The sequence below is a fragment of the Xiphophorus hellerii genome, chromosome 16, assembly GCF_003331165.1.
Source record: "Xiphophorus hellerii strain 12219 chromosome 16, Xiphophorus_hellerii-4.1, whole genome shotgun sequence".
Taxonomy (NCBI): Eukaryota; Metazoa; Chordata; class Actinopteri; order Cyprinodontiformes; family Poeciliidae; genus Xiphophorus; species Xiphophorus hellerii.
Genome location: NC_045687.1, coordinates 19,665,851 through 19,691,249, shown reverse-complemented (window position 1 = coordinate 19,691,249; position 25,399 = coordinate 19,665,851). Strand labels below are relative to the sequence as shown.

Genomic DNA, 25,399 nt, shown 5'->3' with positions numbered 1-25,399 from the left:
ATATTAATAGTATTTTACTTAGGGGTCAGTGATCACATTTTAAATGAGCTTATACAGAGATGCTACTACTACTGTACAGAACTTCATATTTGTTTGCATAACTGAGCCACTGAACGGATTATTTATAATCAAAGCGCCCTCTGGTGGATTGTGTTTAAGTTACTATACTTAAAAGATTAACAATACTATTAAATAATATAAAGTAATAAGGATTTAAACCACACATCTTGGAATAGAGGGATTACTTAACACACAAAAGTCCTGCCTTTTATTTTTATATTAAAATCTAGTGTTATTTTAAGCTAACAGTAAACAGAAATATTGAAATGCGAAATAAAAATCCAGATTTTTTTTCTTCAAATGTATATTTATTTTTGTGAAAAAAAGTCACCGGAATAATAAAAAATAAAAAAAGATTACAATAAACATTGGGTTAAGCACACACATTTCACTTAAAGATGCCAACATCAGTACGTTTTCTTTGTCGTTAAAACATAGCAGAATTCACAGTAGTTGGAGAAACACGTGCTCGCTTGTTTTACTGTACAGATCATACATTACATTTACAGCTTTAGAAAATGACGCCTTTAATTGTAATGAGGAGCCTGAACGGGTAGGCAAAATCGCGTCATGTAGTATTTGCTACAGGTTGACTTGTATTCACAATTTATAACAGGGTATGTAAAATAGTTAATATTACTAGAAGCACAAGAGCCTAATAGTCTGCCTTCCTTGCACAAATACATTGCATCACAGTCACTGTAAAGATCCTGCTTTGGTTTGGCACCCGCTCCGATAACAACAGGACGATCAAGTTTGTGCGTGTCATTAAATACAGTGTGCGCACACGTCCACCTTCTACTGCAGCCTGTCAAGTTCCACCCATGCTACCGCCCTCTGCTGCCTGTGGACGGCGTTGCGTAGGGCCTCCAGCAGCTCCTCGGTGCTGCTCCAGGTGCTCGGCTCCACGGTGCAGTAAAGCAGCGGCAGCGTTTCCAGCTGCAGCTCCTCGGCCTGGCACACTTCCTCCATTATGCTGTCCTCGCCGCACCTCGGGAAAAACTTCCTGTTCGCGTCACGAGAAGACATTTCGGTTAGAATCGTTACTCCCGGCTTCGTTCCGCCGGCACCGGTAAAAACCCTACCTTAGCTTCTTGTGCTTTTTGTTTTTGGGGCGAATGTGGATGACAATGGGGTAAATCCCCTGCCTCAGCAGAGCCTCGACGCTGGGCAGCCCCAGCTCTAGCAGACAATGCCTGCCCTGATGGAGATAAAGGGAAAGAATGGGAGAACGTGTGACAGCGTGCATTCAGCAGCGTTTTGGCCGCTGCTTTGTGTGCGGCGCGCGACAAAAGAGCGGCAAGTTGTTTTTTGTTTTGTTTTACCTGACTGATCACATCCTGTATTGAGTCCAGCCGTATTCCCAGAGCCTGCTCTGGGCTGCAGGAATCCAGCAGAAATATCCTTTTGTCCTTTTGTTCCGACGCTTGAATGGGCTCTGAAAATGGGAAACAGAATGAGGTGCATCATCGAAACGTACCGCCTGGTTTTTTTTTTTTTTTTTTTGTATAGAGTATCATGTAAACGGAAAGAGAGAAAAACTTCCATGTGATTCAGTAGAGTTGGATGTGATATATCAACACAAAGCAATGGGCATTTGTGAAGTGGAGGGAAAATCGAACACAGTTTTCAAAGGAAAGTGTGGCATACATTTGTATTCAGCCTCATTTACTCTGATTCCCCTGAATGAAATCCAGAACAGCCAACTCTGGTTGTTCATCAGAGAGCATTGTTGATCCATGCATTGTGTAGGAGGCATGGCGCTACACACATAAAACCAACACTCCACCTACCAACCTCTGTTTGTGACACAAGAGAAAGCTACGAGAATATAAAGTGAGTGCAGGGGAACACACTAATAAATTATTTATTCAATCAAATATCTTGAAACCAAGGGACTTTGTTGATTTGAAAATGCTTAGTGAAGAGATTAAGGCAACATTTGGAAACTGATACTCTAACACACTCTCCACCAAATTCGACTTGAGTTTGAGTTATTTGGAGCTACTTTGGTAAGACGTGCAGAAGTGGTAGAGGTAAATCCTGTAAAAGACTTGTAGTGATGGTTCCACAAAGTGTTGACTCAGCAGTACGAGTTCAAATGCACACAGAATGTTTCTTAGTGAGACAAATGTGGAAAAAACCTTAATAATTTCAATTCCACCTCACAATTATTGTCTAATTGACGCACTTTGATGTGTTGATCAAGGCTTATGAGTGGGGCTGCGACTCACAATTGTTTTAGGAATCGATTGATCGCACAACAAAATGGCACATTCTCCAGATTTTTCACCTAATCACTTAAGCTTATTGTATACAGCTTTAAAAACACAGAAAAATGCAAATAAACAAGTAATTAACTTCCCTTTTAAAAGGAACAAAACATTTAAAAAATATACTTGATCATTTGTAGCAAAGGTAAAAAAATATTTCCAACATCAACATGTTAAAAGTTCAGCCCTTTCTCCTTACCTTAAGATCAATGAAGTGTAGAGCCTATCTGTTCATTATTTTTTGAATAAAAGAATTAATAGTTGGGAAGCCAAAGGTGCTTAATAGGACATTTTTTTCTTATAGAATTTGAACCAAATGTCAATTAGGGGATTTAGGATCAAACTTATTTACAGACAAAGTTTTTTTTTTTTATATAACTTAAATACATAAAGTTATTTTTGGTAAAGATACCAAAAATGTATACATATTTGGTATTTTTGGCTAAATTACTCCTCTGAGTATTTTGTTCTTTCACCAAATGGCATCTTTCTGTCTCTTTTTGCTCCACTTAACGATTAATCGATTACTAAAATAGCTGACGATTAATCAATAATCAATAATCGATTCATTAATATCATTGATTGTTTCAGCCTTTATTACGACCAGTTTAATTGTACATTTCTACATCACCCTCACCAGGTGGGCAGGTGTTGAAGTTCAAACCGGACTCCGCCGGCTGCAGCAGCCTCTCGATCAGCCTGCGGGACAGGAGGGAGGGCGAGAAGATGACCGGCCGCTTAGTCTGGACCTTCACCGGCTTCACCAGACTGTACGGGATCAAGTGGTCCTCATGACCTGCAGAGGGGGATACCGATATGAACAATACGCTGTGGACGGAGAGAAGGACAAAGCTCTGGGAACAGCAGCTTACGTTTGCTGAGAGTGTAAAAAATTTGCTTCGAGGAATCAGAACCCCGAGAGTTGGGATCCACCGCCTTGACCAGTCGGACTCGGTCAGATGTTTTCTTTACAAACTACAGAAACGAAGCACAGTAAAACAAAGGGAAATGTTATGGATTTAGAGGTTCAACAATAATTTGGTTACCACCGTTATGAAACTCGGGGTGTTTTCACACCTGATAGTCCGGTTCACTCGGTTCGATTGGTTGCAACATTTGCTACATTTTCAGCTCTTGCGGTTTCACACTGCATTGTATCAAACCAACTAAACTCTTTGAAAAACTTGTTTCCCCCTCCATCACCTGTGGTGGCGCTCCACCAAGAACTATTAAAGGAAACGACACAAATATCTCAGAAGAAGACATGAGCACAATTTCCTCCTTCACAAAAATGGAGTAGCGTCAGATTTTAGTGGTTGTAGGATTTCTAGCGCATTTGTTTTATTTTGGATTTACCCAGAATGCCCTACTCTATAGCCCACTTTCTGTTTTTGAAGTTGTCTTCGGTCGGCTTGACATTCATACATTGAAGCGCACCAGAAATCACTTCAACTGAACCAAAACAAAGGTTTCAAGGCGGACCAGAGTTAGCTTTTTTTGGTCCGCATCAGAGCTCGACTGCGCATTCACATCTCCCCAAGCGAACCAGACTTTTCAGAAAACGAATCTGAATTCGAGTAAAGTGGACTAAACAGGACTGGTGTGAATGCACCCTAAGTTTCAATACATTAGGAACAGACCTACCATCTTCTTCCTGAAGTCCTTCTGCTGCACTGACATTTTTCGTAACCTTATGAGCAACAACTGTTGTGCCCTGGAAGAGAAAAGGTGTCTTACGTTTGAAAGTTTTTGAAAACTATAAAGCATGACTGAAATCAGTTGACGTCTTTCCAAATGATTTCTAATAAAGCTGTTAAAACCCATTGAATCTGGCCCACCTGTTGTAGTTGGGCATGGTTCCTGTCTGCAGGGGTACGGCCGTTTCCCGGTTCACCAGCGAGCAGCGCCACTGGTACCTCCCGTTGTGCCTCGTGTCTGTGACGTGTATGATGTCATCGCAGGACACGCCCAGAGACGGCTGATCGCCATGAGGCTCCATGTTGAGATTGACCCGTGCATAGAAGGAGTCGGCGCCCGCAAAGGACGGCGAGGAAAGCTCTGAGCGGAGCTTGGAGTAGCCTGAGAACGGACGGCAGGAGAATGACTGGCGTGCAGGAGGAAAATGAAGGATAAGACCTGAGAGAAGTTACTGCCCACCACCTTCTTGAAGTTGAACAAAATTGGATGGTTGTGCTTCATTTGAGAAGCAAAACTTTTCATTTCAGTTCCCATCATTTTGTAGATATTAATAAATGTTTCTAGAGGTCATCACAGATCTACCACCCGCCAAGTCTTATCATATTTACAAAATATGATAAAATGGTTTCTCAGTGCAGCAAAAAATTTAGTCTGCGCTGTTATAATTTTTAAGATTAAAAAAAAAGTTTCCAGAGGTCATCACAGATCAACCTGCCCTTCCCTCCACGCTCATATTCACCTTCCCACAGTTTTACCGCGGCAAATGTCGCTGGGGGTTGTCCCATCAGACAGTCAGTTCCCAAAACCACACCAAAAAAAAAAAAAAAAGACTTGAAGACGTACACACAGGGTCAGTGCGACCCCACCGGACTGCGGTCAGAGTAAAAAACTTGGGGGGTCTAAATAACCCTTTCTCTCAAGACTGCCGGAGGATTAAGAAAACCAAATGAAATTGATTTAAATTAAGTTTTGTAGCGCAGTTCATTGATTTTGTAAATGTGGACTGACTGGTTGACCTTCAATGACCTCTGGCAACATTTATTAAAATTTTTAAAATGATAGCGATATAAAGAAAAGATTCTGGAGAGAAACGTAGCATAAACGTTCTGACACTAGTTTTGTTTAATTTGAAGAAGGCGAGTACAGACCGGATCAGAACTTCTCTGAAGTCTGGAACATTTTCCCAGAACCTTCAGGTCTATTTTACTTCTCCTTTTGCATCAGGTAGACCTGCAGACTCACCCTCTGGGTTGCTCTGGTGTTTGAGCGATGAGGGCTCGGCCCAACACTGCAGGGAAAAGTGGGCCACCTCAGCGGTGCACTGAGCCAGCTGCACACTTGCCCCGCCAAACAGAACCCGGTCCAGCTGTACACCATAAACACAAACGGCCGCACGGCGTTACGGTCTCGTTTTCGTTTACAGCTTAACGACATAAAATCTGAAGTTGCAGCGGCAGACACGGACCTCCAGCAGCTCACAGCCCTCCTTCAGCCCACACTGCTCGGCAGGAGAGCCGGCTTTCACGTGGCTCACGAAGATCCCGGTCCGATTCCCTCCAACTATGGTGATGTCGTTGGCCAGGCTGGCTCTTCCGAGCTTTGGCGAGGTGGAGGGGCTTGAAGGTGGAGAGCAGGGTGAAGGTGGCTTCCTGAGAACAACAACAAAGTGAAACTAAGTACAAGTCCAGGATCCAACATGCAAAACCCTGCTGGTGCAACTTCTGCCATTGTATCTGTATAAGTTAAAGTTCTGCTAAGCCAGTCGCAATAAGCCATTAATCAATTAATCGCATGATAAGGTAAAATGGGCCTAATCATTTCCATTCAGATATTTTTCGAAGGGCAATTTTGTTTCATTTTATTTATTGTTTCGGTTGTAAGTGGTTTTTATTTCCTTCTTTCATTTATTGTTTTTGGTTGTTTTGTTTTACTTTGGATATTTAAAATGTCTCCCAGTTCCAGTTTGGAGTTTTCTGTACAAAAACTGGAAGTTTATTAGTCTCTAAGACACTTTAAAATGGTCCCAAAACAACAATATCATCATTCATCTGAATAATTTCTGGGAGAATTTATCGTACAGTAAGATTTTGTTATCGCGATTATATTTTATGCCCTACTTTGTTAGGTCAGAGGTACCTGGGAACATTAGGGCTGGAGGGGTGAGAAGGAACTGGGGGCAGGTTGACCAAATCTGGGGGGAAGAGATGGGAGTGCAAAGAGGTCCAGGAATCCCACAGAGAAGGTTCAGTCTGTTCCCCTAAAACACAAGCAAACAAAAACAAGACGGCGTTTTATAACAAGCTTTATGTAAAAACTGTCACAGTTTGGTGCCAAATGTGTGGAAACACACCTAGAATTAGGGCTGCAACAACTAACAATTATTTTAATAATCAAATATTCTGACGATTAATCGATTCATCAGATAAAATTTATCTGAATTTATTACACCACTTAAGTCTTTTTTAACACAATATTAGAAATACATTAATGATGCAAATAAACAAAGAGCTTAAATCCTTTTTTAAATGACCACATTTTATGGCCTAAAATACAATAACAACATTCCTTTAGTAAATTTGAACCAGGCGAAGCTGAAACTTTGCCACTTGAAGAGTTTTGGGTGAAACATTTTTACAGACAAAAGGTGTTTTTCTTTTATCTTAAGCACAAACTGTATATATATTTTGTTCAGTTTTTTGTTTGGCTTAATTATTTCTCTTAACTAGTTTTTTTTTTTTGAGTCTTGTACGGCAGTTGGCAATTAATCGATTGCTAAATCAGTTGACGGTTACTTCAGTAATCGATTAATCTGATTAATCGTTCCAGCCCTACCTGGAATATTGTCGTTCTCGTCGCTGCCCCAAGACTCCACATCAAACCTTTGAGAAAAAGAGCAACAAAGTCAACAAAGTGAGCAGAGACAAAGTTAAAACGGGGCCAAAAATTGTCAGAGTGGCGATGAACTCACTCCGTGTTAAACCGCCTGTTGATGGAGTTCACACACGGAGGGAAGGGGAACGTGGACAGGCGGTTTATCTCCTTCTCGCTATCTTTAGACTGAAGAAACCAAAGTAAACGTTAAAACAAGGATTCTATTTATTCACATAAAGAAAATTGTTGAAACTCACTGAAGACAGCAGGTTCTCCTCCGAGTTGTAGACTGAACCTTTAAGTGATTAGAGAGAATGATTACATTAACAACTGAATATCAGCCTCTTGATGTAAACAAATGATTATTAATGCATTTTTCCCAGATCAAACTGCTTACCCTCAGAGTTCTCATGGTTTTGGCCTCTAGGGGGCGTCTGTGACACACAAAACAAGAGACTTTGCATCATTTCGGGGCCACTGAGAGATGGTGGGACATGTACAAACACGCTCAGTTACATAACACCCAAAAACAACAAAACTTTGCTTTGCTCTTCAGAGGCTACATTCCTTTCATAACGTAATAACAGCAGAAAATAAATAAGAAACATGTCTGTGCAGAGGGGAAGAGGGGTTCATGGAAATCCCGTCTCACAATACGAGGAAAGCATTACATTCTGTGTAAACAGTGACCAGAAAACACACACAACATGTATTAATCATAGTAGCACCAGATGCCTACACATGTATTATAATAAACAGTTCAGTCCAGAGAAAGTTCATAGAATAGAATCCAGCGGAGGATAATTGGTCAAATTTTAGCATTTTTTCTTGATCTAAACATCAATTTCTGCGTTACTTAGAAAATGTACCTTCACATTTAATGTAGTTTAGCTTAGCTTAGCTATTTCAAACTCATTTTCAAGCTCAAGTCTTATTCTCATACTATAATATTGATTTAGACATCTAAATCAGTATTCTCTTCTAAATACAGTATGTTTAAAAAGGATGTAGGCAGAAGTATAAACTTATTTTCCCCTGCCTCCTTTCTTTTATTTGTCTAACTTTACATATTATTTTATTTAAAGTAAAAAAAAAAAACATAACAAAACAATTTCTTTCACAAAAGCGATCTAAAATATCCAGCAGTTTTTATGAGAACTGATTCCTTTTGATCCAATTCCCTCCAAACGTCTCCATGCAACTTAAACTTATTCACACTTTCTCACATCTCGTAATATTATGACTCTAATCTCACATGATTTCGACTTTATTCGTAGTGATGCCTCTTTTAGTTGCACAGTTTGCCTGAATCACAGCCACAACAGTGAGTCCAGCACTGACCTTCCTTAGAACGGGCTGCAGACTTAGATCCAGGTCCAGGGAGCAGCAGGGGCCGAAGCACTGGTCCTCGCTGCACAGGGACAAGTGGGACTGGGGACCAGAAACACAGAGGAACCGATGCGTAAACAAAGCTCTGTGGTTGAGTCAACCGGATGGAGCTGCGTGTGAGTCCAGCTCTGACTCACGCAGTTCAGACAGGGACTCTGCTGCATCTGCTCCCGGCAGCGCTCTCGCTCCCTCTCCAGCTCTCTCTGCTGCTGCTCCAGGTTGACCTGCAGCTCTGCGATGCGTTTGCGCAGCCGGTTCTTATCCAGCAGGCAGTCGGTGTACTCCAGCTGCAGGCTGTCTCGGCTGCGCAGAGCCTGATCAAAACACACACACACAAACAAGAAAAAGATGCTAAAATGACAACAAGACTATGAATGCAAAACCCCGAAGACTGGAGGCTTTGTCGATCCTTGTTTTATCCCCCCCAAACTGTTCATAGGCATCATTTTATGGCTATTCTAGAACACAAAAACATAAACTAACCCTTTAACCTTTGATAATATTTAACAACCAGGCAGGGAATATCTCATTTTAAATCTTACTTTCTGAATTTGCTCAATGGCGGCCATCTTACTGTGTTATAAAGACTATTTCATACAGGATTAAAGCTGAGCTGCAATGTCAACAGCCAGACTTTGAAGGGTTTTGCAAAGCATGCAGTGGTAGTTACTCAACTTCTTAACGTTTTTAGCTCACACGTCCCGTCCAGTTTCAGACTAAACAATGATGTTTAGTATTTAGACCAACTCTTAATGTCCAACAATATTTGGACATTAAAAGACGTCCATAGCTTTTACCTTTCACCTCTGATGTTTAGACTGAAGGCCTGGGTCAGACTTTAGGAAGGGTTTACACACAGGCAGTAGGCCAGGGCCCTAATTTTGTTTGGGAGGGGTTGTTACAGTTTTTAAAATTTTATTTTTCATTAAAATGTTTTTTTTTAATGAATATGTGTTTTGAATATAGTGTACTTTACATAAGAATTATAGTCCCATACAAGGTGAGGTGCGGTAATATTTTAGGATTTAAAATAATCGATTATTTACGATTGTGAACAATACTCAGGAATTTGAAAATTATGAAGTTATAGTATTTTCTTATGGAAACAGCATAAGAAAATATGTTGTTTTCAACCTGTCATCATCAGCTGGTATCATAAGTTCATATGTATAGCACTACCTATTAGTGTACAGTAATCTGAATTAGGAACAAAATAATTTTTCCTTAGTGAAATGGGCACCAAAATGGTTTCCAGCCCAGGGCCCCACATCCCTCTAACTCTGGCCCTGCAGAAGATCATGATGTCTTTTCCACAGTTTTCTACAGCTGTCAAAATGTAAGGTTTTTGTGATGTAAAAAAATAACATGTTTCGCTGCTGCTGGTTGCTCAAAAGAACTAAGTCAAGATGTGTCGCATAAGTTTCCCATTGTTATGAAATGACCCAGGAGTTTGCAACACAGTTAAGCAAGCAACACAAAGGTCAGCCTTAAAAATATTTAGGTTAGACCGACAAAGTCATAAAAAATGATAAGGACATCTATCAGTGGACTTTAACCGGTTGTAAGAAAACATGTGACATATAGATTCACAACGGAGCTGCTACGAAAGGGAATGCGTTGATTTGAAAGACTGAGCGAAACCTTTTTAACTGAAAAACAAAAAGAAAAACAGTATTTTAAAAGTATTTTTGGTCTAGTTTCTAGATCAAATACCTTAGTGCACTTGAAATAAGTGAAAAGTAACTTACAGGAGTTTTTCAGCAAGATATATGAGTTTGTTTTAAGTTAATAATTCCTGAATATTGATGAAAAAAATATTTTTTTCTATTGACAGATTATTTCACTTGTGAAAAGACATTTTCTGCCAATGAAATTAGTACTTTTTTCATCAATATTAAGGAATAATTAACTTAAAACAAACTCATAACTTGCTGAAAAGCTACTTATAAGTTAGGTTTGTCTTATTTCAAGTGTACTAAGACATTAGCTCTAGAAACTAGACCAAAAATACTTGGCAAGATTTTGTGTTTTTGCAGTGCGACTCAAACCAATCAGCCCTGTGGCTCCTTCCTCTTTAGTGAGGCACGGCAGTGGCAGTATCATGCTCTGGAACTGCTACAAACCATTTGCAAGGCCGTCCAGTCCCAGAGACTCACCTGGTCTCTCTCCTTCTCCAGTTCCATGGTTTGGTTGAAGTAGGACAGACTTCTCTTCTGCTCCGTCTCCCAGTCCAGCTGGAGCGTCCTCACCTTCAGCTGCAGCTGCTCGCACTGCGCCTCCAGCTGCAAACACAGTTCACCATTACCGCCTTTATTTAGAGGCAGAAGAATCATGTTTGAACTAGAGCTTTAAATAGTCCTGGAAGTAGTCAATATCAGAGCAAATATTTATAGATAGAGTGTGTATTCACTGCGCTTCAGCTTTAACACATTCCCTGTTAAATTCTCATGGCATGATGTCTTTTTTTCCTCTCATGAAAACAGTGGGAGCCTTTGCTAAAAATACCAGCTTAGTCACCAAGAGGAAGGCCGCTAAACATCAGCGGGTCAGTAGGTGACAAAGAGGTCACAGAATTAAATGGGCAGTATTGTGTGCTTTCCAGGCACATAGCGCCATTTTATAACACAATCAAATAACTTTATTACCTTCAGATGTTATAAAAATGGTAAATATATCAAATGTGACTTAGAAGAAGTTCGACTTTGTAATGTAACGTCTTGAAATTGGGCCTCTGTCTCTTTAAAAACTCTGGCTGGCTTTTTCTGAAACTTCACCTTCAGGAAATCATCATTACAACATTCCTCCATTCGCCTTTCAACAACGTTTTTGCCAGCATTTAATTGAGAAGTAGCTCCTATAATGAACTCAGCAGATGTGTGGTTCCATCAATTGTTTGCTAATTGCTGCTGGCTAGTCTGAAGGAGCTTAAGGAAATTTTACAACTCTGCCCATGTCAGTGCATCTATTCTGGAAAAAAAAACAAAAACAGCCCGCTGCATTGAAACACACATCATGATCGTATAAAATTAATTTGTGCCCACACAAACAAACTAAATTCAGTCCGATCCAAGAAATTTGCACATGTAAACACATGTGCAAATTGTTTCACATGTTTCAGCTTTCCAAGACGTTTTGGATAATTTAATCCATCTCACCATTCCTGGTCAAACAGGACTGTGAGCCTGACAGAAGACCTCTGGACTGAATTAGAGCACAGACTGTAAATCCGTCCGTCTTGTCCAACATCAGTGTCTGATCTCAGAGTTGGTCCTCTGGAAGAAGGGCTACAAATTCCCATGAAATTCCCTCGACTAAACTTTGTTGTTTTCACTATCATAGTTTTGAGATTAAAAAAAATTATGTAACCTGTTTTGGGACAACTTTGCAACAACCCAAAATAGGGAAAGAAACAAATGTAGAGTGTTTTTCTTTTCTTTTTTTTTTTTTTTTTTCTGGACCTTGGTCCGGTTCTCCTCAGTGGCCTGCAGCTCTCCCTGGAGTCTGGTGATGATCTCGCAGAGCTCCTGTCTCTGCTCTGTAGCCTCCCTGCGGTCCTGCTTCAAGATATCCATCAGGGCCTGAGATAGGCAGAAATACTATTTATAGAAAGCAAAACAAACCCCGACAAGCATCAAGAGTTTTTGTTTTTTCTTTTTAAATAAACACAGGCTTACAATGACTCCAGTGGAGGGATCTGAGTTCCTTGTCTGAACTGCCTTTCTCTCTGCTTTCTGAGCATCAGTGAGGTGCGGCGGCTCCTCTTGTCGTTCTGGTGCGGAGCCATTGATCCCGTTGGAGAGGACGCCGTTTGTTGTGTTAATCTCTGGGCCGCCCGGGTTTTCTGTCCTTTTATCTGCCTCAATCAGTCTGGACTTCAGCTCCTGCACCTGTAAGCAGAAAGAATACAACTACACTCTAAACATATCCTACCAAGTATTGTTTTGGTCTAGCTTCTAGTCCAACTATCTTAAAATATTGGAAATAAGACAAAACTAACTTACAAGTAACTTTTCAGCAAAATACAGGAATTATTGTTTTATATCAATAATTCCTTAATATTGATCAAAAAGCAATAGCTATAAGACAGATAAGACATTTTTTTCTATACAAGATCAAATGTTTTGTTCCACTGGTGTACTAATTCATGTATAACTAATTTGTTTTCATCAATATTGAGCAAAATGTAAGCTCCTATTTATTTCTGAAAAGTTACTTGTAAGTTAGTTTTGTATTATTACAAGTGCACTAGAAACTAAACCAAAAACACTCGGTAAGATTTTGCATTTTTGCAGCGTATAACAAGTTTATTAACTCTCTTTTTAGTGCAAAACTCTTGCTTCTGCTGTGGTATATTTCTATAGTAACAACCAAAATATACCGGCACCATAACTCTAGACAATTAGTGGTCGCGTGGTCTCAGATCAGAACACAAATCCCTCTGTTTTCGTCGAAGCGGGAACAAGAAACCGAGCGCAATGATTCTGTCGACAAGATGGGATCGGCTGAGTTGCGTGTCAACGCCGCGGTTGTTGATTTCACCCGAAAGTAAGAATGTTAATAACAACAATAACGCTCGTGTTCATATGCGGCCTAGCGAATCATAACTCAGACTCGTGAGAGCGCACAGACAAAATGAAAAAAAAAATAGAGGAGTGAATAACATCTGCGGGTGCCCCCGGGCGCTCGGCTCAGATCTTTTGTTGCGCCAGCTGCGCTGATTGAACGCGGGTCGCCCCGAGCGTTCCAGGTGAAAATATACGTTTTCCGTGCTGTGAGCACATTAAACTTCAGGTTGAACCTGTTCACGTTTTCTCGTGCTGAAACATAGAAGCTCACGTGAATTTTAATGGGATCTTACATGACAGGCCGACAGAAAGCAGTGCATGATCGTGATTTTATTTTTCACTCTGACACCCCTAAATAAAATCAAGTCCAACCGTCAGCATAAACAAAGCCGCATTGCTTAGAAACAATTAGTTCCCTCTATACATTTACAAATAAAAGTCAAATAATTATATATATTTGTGAATGAATTCCTTTGATAAAAATGATTAAAGCAGTACGTAACTGTATAGTTATTATTTAATTAGTCGCTTAACAACACATTTATTTATTTCATGGTGAATATATTTATTTAATTTTGGCCCTAAATATACCTCAGGGGTCACATTGCTATGATTCTGAAAATAATTTCTCAACCCCCTCCACTTTGGGAACCAATATATCAGACAACTAACACACACCATAGTGGAACATGGCAGCGGCAGCATTATGCTGTGAAGACGGTTTTCTTCAGCAGGGACAGAGATATAAGTAACAGGAAAAGTTAAGAGACACACCGCAAAAACAATAAATCTTACCAAGTATTTTAGTTCAAATATCTTAGGATACTAGAAATAAGACAAAATTTACTTACAAGTAACTTTTCAGCAAGATATAGGAGCTTGTTTTTTAGTAAATAATTCCTTAATATTTAATTTCTAGATCCACCGGTGGGTTATTTCATTAATAACATGGAAAAAACTGAGATAAATCTACCAGTGGAATAGCAATCCTTCAAGAAAATCTTTTCGAAAAAGTATTTAGCGAGAGCAGAATTAAAATAAGCTACATGCGCTCTCTTTTTTTTTTTTCACTGTACAATAATTAATGAGCTGCTTTATGCTGCATACAATTTCAATAAAGCTTGCAGTTTAACACACACACGTCAGCAAGTTCTTGTGAGTTCAAGATGTGAAACCGATGAACTGAGTATCGTTTTCTCTGCGGTCACGGCGGACCCACCTGCCTCAGCAGCTCCCTCTCTCTGCTGGAGGCCTTGCTCTGCTCCTCCAGGGCCCTGGAGTACTTCACTGCCTGCTCCAGGTGTCGCTCCTTCAGCTTACCCAGCTCCCGACTGGCTGACTCCCAGTCCTGACGCAGCCTAGACACAAGCGACTATTAACGGGTCCGGTTTTGAGAGAGACGCTCATTTGAAAAACAACAACAACAACAACAACAAACTCTCCCTCCCCGACACACTTCGTATCTGTCGAGCAGCAGACAGACCTTTCCAGCAGCAGCTTGTCGTGCCGCAGCTCCTGCGCCTTGTGCTCGGCTCGGCTGCGCTCCTCCTCCGCCATGCGACATCGCTGCGACAGGCGGCGCTCGCACATGCGGCTGTTTCGGAGCTGCTCCCTCAGTTTGCGCACCTCCAGCAGCAGGAACTGAGTCAAACCCTCTGGACCTTCCTCATCTGTCAACATGTTGCTAAATCAGTACAGCTGTATTACAGATGTCCAACACACAAGCACGTTATTTACATTATTTTTAAATTTTTTGGGGGGGGGAAAAGTGAATCAAACGTCGAACATTTATAATTACTGCAGTGCATTTTCTATTGTACAGCTCATTATTATTATTGGAATATTATCATTGTTATTGTTCATCTTGTTTTTAACACAATATGAACTTCTTTTGTGTGAATCTTCATACCTGATGTTGCTGTTACACCTGAAGTTCCCCTTTGCAGGACAATAAAAATCTTTCCTACTTTAAAACTGAACATGAATTTAAAACAACATATTTTTCTGCTATGTTGATTCTTAAATATGCTCGTCTTTTCCAGGAGTATAAATTTACAGTCTGATACAAACATATTGGAGAAAGTACCATTCCAGTAAACACCAGGTTTTCCTAGTAGTATCTTGACATTCATTTCTAAACCGGAGCTGGACTATTGGTGCAGCCTGACTGGCCAAAAACAATGCAATCTATGCTTTTAAAGGATCCCCAAAACAAAAAAAGAGATAATCAGGTTTGAAATCGTTTTTTTTGGTGGTTTATTTGATCTTTTTCTGACATAATGCTGAAAACATTCTTTTCGAGCTCAAGTTGTTAATCTTTATCTACTACTAATAGCTTCAGCGTTGAGGTCAAAAACCGGGGTAATAACAGCCCTCCTTATCAACCAGAGCATCCATCACTCATCCGCAGTAAGAAAGTAGTTTTATGCTTTGCAGATGTAAAGTGAACAGCTTCTTGCCGAGTATGAGGGAGCATCGGTGTGTCGGCGGTTTTCCTGTCAGCTGGGTGTACTGCTCCGGGTGGTAAAACTCCAGCGACTCCATGAAGGCCTGGAGGCCCCTCTGGCCCTGAACGCGCAGGATGTCCAGCAATCGACCTGAGGGAGAAAGAAAGATCAGAACAAAATCCCTCTGCAGAGACAAAAATCAAAACTGACTGAACAAAGTTTTCAGTTCTGTCTGTCAGTTCTGACGGTTAAGTTCTGTCAGTTTTCACTGCTGTGTAATCAGGATCTCTGATGTGTGTCAGCTTCCCTGTAGTGACGCAGGATGAACATGATGAACGACTGACATGAACTGACTCACTTACACAAAACTCAGCACTTAGGTCAGTTTTAAAATATCTTTTATCTGTATATTAGTATTCTTCACCTCTGTTTCTCAACACACAGCATGTCAGTTTATCTAACTGCAGTATTAGCATATTCCTTGTACACTGAAAGTGACAAAATCTTACCAGTTATTTCTGTCTAGTTTCTGCTGCAAACATCTTGAAATAGGGAAGCTAAAGTAATTTTTCAACAAGATATAGGAGTTTGTTTTAAGTCAGTAATTTCTTAAGATTGATTTTTTTTTAAAAAACAGTACACGTTTCACTGGTGGATTATTTCCATTTATAGCAAGATGTGTTACAAATGAAATAATCTGACAGGAACTATTACTTTTTTATCAGTATTAAATGGACAGTGTTATATGTTTCCAGGCACACAGTGCCTTTTTATAGCACAATCAAGTTAGTATGTTACCTCAGTTGTTAAAAAACTGCTACATATATATAAAATATGACTTAATAGAAATTGGACTTCCTGATTTAATGCCTTGAAATTGGGCCTCTGTCTCTTTAAAAACTAATATTTCTGAAACTCCGCCTTCAGGAAGTCGTCACAACATGGCTCCTCTATTAACCCTTTAATGTTTTTAGCAACGTTGCACTGAGAAGTAGCTCCTATAATGAGCTCAGCTGATGCGCAGTCCCACCAGGTGTTTGCTAATTGCTGCTGGCTAGTCTGAAGGAGCTGAGTGGCGGAGGGCTGCTCTGTGAGGAGGAAGCTTGGACACTGCAGCTCCAAGGAGGCGGAGCTAGATCCAACCAGCCGTTTTGGACAGCTGAATGGTTGCCGTGGGAAATTAAAGGATTTCTCCTTTAAAAATAAACTTTTTTTATGCAAAAAAGTTTATTTTGCATAACTTAAGGTATTATTTACTTAAAACAAGCTCCTATATCTTGCTGAAAAGTGACTTGTAAATCAGTTTTGTCTTATTTAAAGTGTAATAAGATTTATGCACTAGGAGCCAGACAAATTTATTTGGTGAGATTTTGTGTTTTTACAGTGTAATCCTGTGTTTTCTCTTCAGCAGCTCCATAAAAGAATCACATGATGCCTCCGACCAACGCCGACCCATGATCGGACGGACGGCCGCCCCCCTCCGCCCTCACCGGCCTTGCTGATGCGCAGCGGATACTGCGTGGAGTTGAGCACCTCGTCCTCGTCCTCCTCGTCGATGACCTTGCACTGCCGCAGGTACGGCGTGAGCTTGGCCGGGTTGAGGATGCGCGTGAGCTTGTGGCGCACTCCCTCCACGCGCTCCCACAGCTCCTCGCAGCTCTCCTCCGACCACTGGGGGGAGGGCCGGGCCTCCTCCGGGGCGCCCTCGCCCTCCGGCCAGTCGGTGTCGCCTGGATGGGACCAGAAAAGAGACGGTATAAGGAGTGAGTTATCACGATGCTGATTAGCATCAGCTCTCTGAAGCGCATTCCTGCCACCTTGCGACACGTCTCTCTTTCTGTGCTCGCCTGGAGTTTCAGACACAGCCCATGTCCACCGCCAGACTAAATACATTCCCCAAAAAGGAAGTTTGTTTTTGTCTGCTCGCCTTTATCTCTATGTCGGCCTCCATGAAATTGGGTCACTGCTGCAAGTTCATGTATTTCTAACACAGATCAACCATCTAAAGTTAAAGCATGTTCCAAAGTGGAGAGACGATGGATAAAAATCTCTCTTTTTTTTAATCTTGTCTCTTGAAATGATTGTGAAAGTGTGTTTAATTCTGATAAGGTGTGTATCTCTATAAATCTCTTCCAAAAAAACAGTCACAGTGAAATTTAAGCTGCATTAGGAAGAAGCTGAATTATTCAGACTATATGGGAAGCAGTTCTGGGGAGACGTTTCCATTAAACTACTTTTGTGCTTTTAAAGGATTTCTTTCCCAAGCCAAGATGAAATAAGACGCAAGTGATTTACTCCATCCTGGCAAAATGACACAGAGAGGCTCATGTATACTCATACACCCCCATTAATATTTGGTTTAATGTTTGTTTCTGCATTGGAGGGGAAATTATGTGACTTTTGTCGCCATCCAACAAACTTCTGGCAAATTTCTGACTGGATATTTGACTAAAACTGGACGAGTCGTTTTGAACTGGTTGGCTTCCCGGCACAGATACTGCTTTTAGGCATAGTCCATAAATTTCCAATAGGGATAACATCAAGGAAATGATCTGCTTAAGCTATACTAAAGTCCTTTGAATGTGAGTGTAATGTGAACTCTTGCTATGCGATGAAAGGAAATTGGTTGGTGTATTCAGAAACCACAGGGAAGACAGTTTAACTTGAACAACCTGCAGCTTCCAACAAGGACAAACAAAAAATACAGAGGGATTTGTTTTGGTCAGATGAAGCAAACATTTAGATATTTGTTCACAAGTACATTAAATAAGCTTAAAGGAGTCAAGGTGATTCTTTCAAACTTAAAAACACTATTAACTTGAAGCAGTTAGTAGCTATCACGCTCACTCCAGCATGACTGGTGGCAGACTCATGCTGTGGGTTTGATTTCCTGCCAGTCCTATTGGTGGATTGTACAAAGTGAGGGGAATAATGCAAAAGGATCAAGATCTCTGAACAGTAGATGGTGGAAATGAAATAATATAAAATACATAAAACTACTTTTTAAATAGATAAAGCAGACAAACGGAGTAATATCGTTGATCTTAAGTCTATTGAAAATTATTCAATGTAAATGTGTTAAATGTCTGTTTAAGAAAATAAACAAATTTCAATAAATGTGATCATTTCCAATAGGAAGAGGGGTCCGAAATCCAACCAAGATTATTCCAGCTCTCTCCTGCTGGCTACAAAACGCATGTTTTCAAAGCAACAATAAAGTTTCCCCCCTATATGAATGTATAATAAACATATGAGAATCTATGTAGAATTTTGAAGCAGTTTGAAAATGTCAGGTTTGGCAAATGTCAAAGGTGGACAACGGCGCAGACAGGAGCTGGGAGCATGGGTTGTGTTTAAAATAATTGAAGAAACTGAAAACCTACAATAATGAACAAACACATGAAGAGTCAGGACAAAGGAGCAAAGAGTTAATGTAAGAGTCTAGCAGGGAATGAGGGTCTTAAATACTGAGGAGCTTGATTACTGGACAGAGAACATGTGGCTGATTAGAAACCGGGTGCAGCTGAGAGGGGAGACCAGGCAGGCAGGCTGAGGGAAAGAGATGTTACTAGAGACAAGCTGGAGGGGAAATAAACATCAATCTAATAAATATAATAGGAAAAGCAGGAATAACTAAAGCATAAGGAATAAATAAACCAGAATAAACAGAGAACAACTCATGAGATCTATGCTAAGCATACATAAAAATACAGACACAGAAAAATCTCAAAACAACCCAAACATCCCCAGGAAAAAACCCCACATAATAAATCCAAGTGATGTATCTAATGACTGAAGTTAAGAGGTATTTTATCAACACAACCTTTAGAAACAACAACTCATACGCATCATTAAAAGCCTCGTATTATTGCGACACTCGTGCCGGTAATGTCTGTGTCTGTCAGCCTGTGACTGGAACCATCGGTGGTTGTTTTATAGTGACAAAAGGTCCAGTGGGGTGTGCTCATAAATGGTAGGGAGTACCGCATGTAGGTCATTATCTCGGAGCACAGGAATGTGAACAATTGCGTGACTCATCTCACACACCTAAAAACACTCCAGCCGACCAGCGGCCAGAGCTTTCTCTGTCCGTTCGCTTCGAGCGAGCGACAAGAGAAAGTTTCAGTGACCGCTTCAAGATGGAGTCCGACGTAGTAAATGTGTCGTTGTTTTCGGTTTCCTCCTCGTTTTCCAGAAAAATCCAAACAAACCACAAACCCATTGACCTCGCTTTGACCCAGAGGCCAAATCACATCCCCCTCTTTTTTTGATGGTTTGCTATGACAACTGAGATCAACATTGTGGGGGGAAAATAAGTTGTGATTGAGACTATTTACCCATTACATCTTTGTTGTTGCCAAGTGTGTTACTGATTCACTCTGTGACTAAGTCCCAGGAAGGCTCATCAGAACCAGCAGGCAGGTCGGGGCGCGTTTCAGGATGCTCAGGAATCTCTGTTATTAACCCGGAAACGGCCCAAAGAGTCTCAGTGCTCATCTGATCAACTCTGAAAACAAGGCAGCAAATTGTAGCAAATTGTTGTCTTGCAATTTGTAACAATATCTGTAAATTAATAACAGTTTTGCAACTCAGAACAGGTAGGAGCTGGTTAATATTCAGCAAAGAAAGGAGGACTAGAACAAGATACTTTCATTTCTAAAAAGTAAGCATAGAAAAAAAGTATTCTCTATTAATAACTTTCACTCTTATTTTTGTTTTTGTTACATCTATGAAACTTTAACCACTGTTTGTGAATTGGTGGAAAATCACACAACCTAAGGTGAAGTAAAAATCATTTCTTCATTGCTTCCCACTTTTCTTTTTGAAACATTTACATGTTACAAGCCACATTAACTTATAATTTTATAAAAATGATTTTTCAATAGAAATCAGGTAAAGGTTTGACCTTATGCGACTGCTGATGACCTTTTAAAAGGCTCTGACGTTGTTTTTGCAGAGTTGTTTTAAGGTTACCAGGACTGGATTTGGGAACCCGCTTCTAGTTAATCCTATTACCAACCGGTCGCCATAGCAACACTGGCATCCAATTTAAGTTGTTTACCCAGGTGTGTATTGGGCCTTTATTGTCAACTAGTGAGTCGATTTTTGGAGAAAGTCTTTATGGTCAGATGAATCCAATCAGCCACTTCAAACTAGATAAACCAATAGCACTAAAAATTAAGTATTTTAGATTCTAATGAGAATAATAAATTATTTTTGGTTTGACTTAAACTGATAAATCTTGTTTAGATTGATCCAAAAAGAGATATGGGACAAAATGCAACCTGAGCGGGAAAAAAATGACAAAAATTGAAGCATTAATGAATAACTAAACATAATTATCAGCGTCTTTCTACACATTGTCATTTTGTTCTCAGTAATGTTTTCCATTTCATGCCAATGTATTTAACCCTTGCACATGAGTTTATTTGATTTTTTGGGGGAAATATTTTTATGAATTGTAGAGAAAATATCAAATTCCATGTACGTTAACATCTTTGTAATCGACTAAAACACTTTTATTACTCCGCATTTATTACCCGGATCTTGGCCCGTTGACTCCAACCCCGGATTGAACAAAACCAGCTCTTAGTGACCTCCTGCTGCTAAGATGTTATTTATTGAGTCACATAAATACATTTCTGTAGATTAGAGAACCATTTTAACCTAAACAAGTCAGGTCTGAACATGTCTGGAGTAGTAAAATGACCGCCTACAACTAGCAAACTTGTCAGGTTGCTTAAATCTTATCAGATGTACTATTTAAAATTTGAATTTTAAATAGCCTAAAAAAGGAAGGTCTTGATACGTTTTATTTTGAGAGCTACCGTATATGAAGTGCAAGAATTCAAGAACTCTTGGTTATGAGGTTAGATATGTTCACAAGTAGTCGTTATTTCAGACTATAATGTCTGTAACAAAGATTTTTCAGTAAAAATGTTTTTTATAACGTTCATAAAATGTGTTAAAAGCTAATAATGCACTCTGAGACATTTAAATATGTATTTATAAAATAGAAAGATCTGAACACTGGTTCATGTCAAGCTTTTGAACAAATCAAACGTTACTCTTGAGTGTTGACAGTATTGAGAAACCGAGTTTTAAATCTAAAGCCCGTATTAATTGAGAAATGTAAACATCCTCAAGGCTCAATACAAATTACAACATAACGAAAAAGGCTCAGTGTGGCAACTCAAAAAGCAATGTTGAATTTCTTAATGAACATAATCTTCACTTTAACAGTGGGGATTTTTTTTTATAAGTAGGAAGTGTTGTTGGTCTGTAATGATGCTGCTAGCTTAACAGCAACAGAACGTGATGCGAGTGAAACGTGGTATTTTTTGTTTCCAATGGTCGTTCAGAGAAACCTGAGATTGTGACGCTACATCTAACACTATGTTAAATGTTATAAATCATTTAGAGCTGGAACTGCCTTAATGTCAAAGGATAATAAATCAAACATACCCTCTCACAGTAAATTAAGCTCACTGGTGTCAGAGCTGCTGTCTGTAGCAACTTGAGTCAAACTTAAAGTCTAAGTCAAGTCTAAAGAATTACTTTTGTGACTAAAAGCCAAATCTTTAACCTAAGTCACCATCTCTGACATGCTGCCAGCTTAATCCACTTCTATCTTGAGCCGATTTTGTGATTCTGCAACACTACAGCTAAAACCCACAATTATTTACACTCTTGGCATATTAAGGTTTAAATTAGTCTTTGAATCTGACCGCCATGTTGTTGTTTTTTTTTTCTGATTAAAAGTAATGCTTACATTTTGCAGTGACTCAGCAGGATCCTGACTTGACTTTTATAGAGTCTGGATATAAAAGATTAGGGTGATGGTAAGTAGGTCTTCCAATCCCCAACAGTGAAAAATCATCACAAATACCCAGAGTTGGGTTGCAACTAGCTACATTTACCCGAGTAACTTTTTTGAAAAGAATGTACTTCTAGAAGTGGTTGTACTTTACTTGAGTAACATTATTATGAAGTGTCACTACTCTTACTTAAGTAAAATTTCCAGAGTCTCTGCCCACTATGGGTAACTTCACTGAGTGTACAACAAACAAATTTTTACCAAAATAAAAAAAAAATGCACCAGACACAGACCTACAGCTTATGTAGAAGTGAGATCTCTTGTTTGTACAATAGCTTTGTTATTCTAATGTTATTTTCTACCTGCTGAGTCCTTTATTTTGAAAAAAAAAAAGAATTGAAATTCTGCCTCAATTTGCTATTATGTAATTATGCTAATTTGTGCTTGATGTTATTTATTTGTGTAATTTATTTAATTTTAGTGTTTTAGATGAAAGAACTGCACATACAGTATACTATATGTTTCATCATCTGATGACATCACCAGTTACTCAGCCTTTTTTTTTTTACAAACTTACATTTTTACTCTTACGTGACTCATCTGACTACTTTGTATTTTCACTTGAGTAAAAATATATTGACGTATTTCTTAATTCAGTGCAATTTCTGGGTGCTCTACCCAACTGGAAAGTCATTCTGAAAAGGGTTTCAAAAGGCATAAATAATTCTCAATGCGCAATTAAAAAAAAAAAAAAAGTCACATATAAATGAGATAATTAATAATAAAAAATTGACACGCATATTTCTGGGTTCTTAGTTATTTTTTTACTACTAACCATTTTTACAGGTCAGCGGGGATCTCCCGATAACCGCCTTATCGGTTATTGTTCCAGTTCGAAGCGCATAAGGATTTACCAAAACAAAGCCGGGTGTTATTTCCTCGTTACGCACTGAGCACAGATAGAGCGAGAAACTACTCCAAAAAACGTTTCTTACCGCTCATCTCTTCTTCCTGCGGGAATCACACCGGGTTGAAGGCAGAGTAATCAGCTCCACATCCCTCTTTCAGCTCCAAATACCGAGTTTCGAGTAAAAACCGGGGAGTGACAGCGGTGGGTGGGTGGGCTCCTCCTGAGACTGGGGAGCTCCGGAGCGCACAGGCGGGTTTTTCTTTACACACACACACACGGCTCTGCGCTCCTGCTCAGTGTCTCTCCCTGCTAAAGTCAACAACCCTGAGGTGGGGGAAGTGGATCAATGCGCCATCACTTAACAGCTGCCACAATTCCCGCGGTCAGAACTTTTGCACGGATTCGGCTCAATGGATTGGAAGTGGTCGTGTATTCTGCGTAAGCCAGCACCAGATGGCGCTTTGGACTTACGCATGGCCCCTATAGAAAGCACGAGCTCTGTGTTATTAGAACGATTGTCCAATGTTACGATACGCTTCCTGGAGTGCAGATCCGCTCTCAGCCCCTTTACGCTTCAGGGTTCAACTTAGTTTCGTCATGAAACCAAGCCTCTTACAAAAAAGAAGAAAAGAAAAGAAAAAGACTCACTACGGCTGTTGGCTGATTCAGCTGCTGGAGTTTTCCCCAGGAACATGCAGTGCAACACATAGCAACAGAAAATTTGACTTAAGCAGCTAATTTGCAAAGTAACCTAAAAGTTGAATATTTAAACCATTCTGTTGTGTCTCTGGATCTGGTTCAGTGAACCTCTCACGTTTGTTGCCGTTTGTCTCTTCCAGGTTTTCTTCAAGGACTGAAATATTTCCCATGAAACTCAGTAGTTTTCCTCTCTTTGCTGAAGGAAAACATCTCCACAGCATGATGCTGCCCCTGCGATGCGTTCAATGACATGTGCAGAAGTGGTCGTTTTTGTCATTTTGAGTCATTTTGCATGATGGTCGAAACATTTTCATTTTTGTCTGAAGAACTGTGGTCATCTTTGTTCACTATACTAGTAATAGTAATAATCAGTTTTATATATAATGCCCTTTGTATCTCAAATTAAGGCATATAAAACATTAAAGAACTAATGTTCTTTAATCTTTGTGACAAATAAGGTAAGGGGGTGTAAACATTTTTGCTGGCATTTTAACCACTTTTTTGTTAAACAGTGAATTTTTGCGCATTATTCCTACGGTAGAACAGTACAGTGCATCTCTGCTCTGAAGATGTACTTACTTTTTCCACAAGCACAACATCTTTCTTTGATGGGTAAGGAAACTATTACCCATGACATCACAGAACCTCACTTTTAAAAATAACTCTTTAATGTCTGCAAGCGCTCTCTTTTCACCACAGACTCATTGGCATCACTTAATTTAGAAATGGAAATGAAAATTAAAGGGCTGCTCCGTTTTTAATTTTCTCATCATTTGGTATTCTAAGTTTTTTTTTTCTCCACTTGAACTGGAAAATGTGATTTCAGTGTAATTCAGTTTTTTTTTTAATATGAGCTACAAAAATGACAGCAGTTAGTTCTTCTCTGCAAAGTAAAACAATATAGAGTATGGAATAACCTGGGGAACCGGTAGAAACCAACAGGCTCAAACAAAAAGATTCACACTGAACACTGGACGGCGTTAGGCTGAGAAAACAGCACCAAACGTGACAAGTTGTGTTGTGAAACTGCAAACTGTAAATATGTGGTAACATGGCTTTGTGTGGGCTGCAGCTGTTAGCACTGTTAGCATGTTGTCCATGGTTGTTCATTACTGTGTGTGTCTGTGTTGCCCCCTGAGACGAACAGGCAACCTGCCCAGGCAGCGAAAGGCAATTTGAGTTGTTTTAAACGGCTCAACAGAGTTAAAACAGACAGTGTAGCTGTTGGCTTCCACTGGTAATATGACAAATTTAAATAACAACGAGCCGTGATACGACGTCTTTCTACTACAAGCAGCTAAAGTTACTAATGATAACTTCATAAAACATCACCTCAAAAAATCCAAACCAACAAGAAATCAGTCATTTGAAACTATAGAAAGTATTGAGAAACGGCGTCAGCCGCAAAAGATAAAGGTCTGCTGTAACAACAAATTGTTCTGGACAATAAATTGTCTCAGGAGTTATTGCGATGAACTTTAAATTCTAATGACCATTTAACACTTTGAACTTAAAGACATTTTAAATATGCCAGAATAAATCAACACAGCAACAAAAACAACAAATAAAACTAGAACATTTCCGGGGCCTGCCAAAGTGTGCCCGTCGGTTGGAACGCAGCGTTCTGATGCTAAAAATTAGCATCAATGCCAAAGTAAGCTACAATGTAC

At 39.7% G+C, this 25,399-nt stretch overlaps 1 protein-coding gene across 1 annotated transcript; it reads right to left on the bottom strand.

The window, feature by feature from the left end:
• Positions 1-346: 346 nt before the first annotated feature.
• LOC116735749 (caspase recruitment domain-containing protein 10) lies at positions 347-23,548 on the bottom strand. Its single transcript, XM_032587820.1, has 24 exons — positions 23,116-23,548; positions 16,794-17,033; positions 15,316-15,453; positions 14,340-14,526; positions 14,076-14,214; positions 11,966-12,178; positions 11,750-11,869; positions 10,448-10,573; positions 8,429-8,605; positions 8,244-8,333; positions 7,300-7,336; positions 7,160-7,197; positions 7,000-7,088; positions 6,864-6,910; positions 6,168-6,288; positions 5,497-5,680; positions 5,274-5,397; positions 4,172-4,412; positions 3,978-4,047; positions 3,206-3,308; positions 2,971-3,129; positions 1,386-1,498; positions 1,146-1,261; positions 347-1,066 (listed from the first exon to the last, which is right to left on the bottom strand). The coding sequence occupies exons 1-24, from the start codon at positions 23,120-23,122 to the stop codon at positions 859-861; spliced, it is 3,087 nt and encodes a 1,028-aa protein (XP_032443711.1). The 5' UTR covers positions 23,123-23,548; the 3' UTR covers positions 347-858.
• Between the last annotated feature and the right edge of the window lie 1,851 nt (positions 23,549-25,399).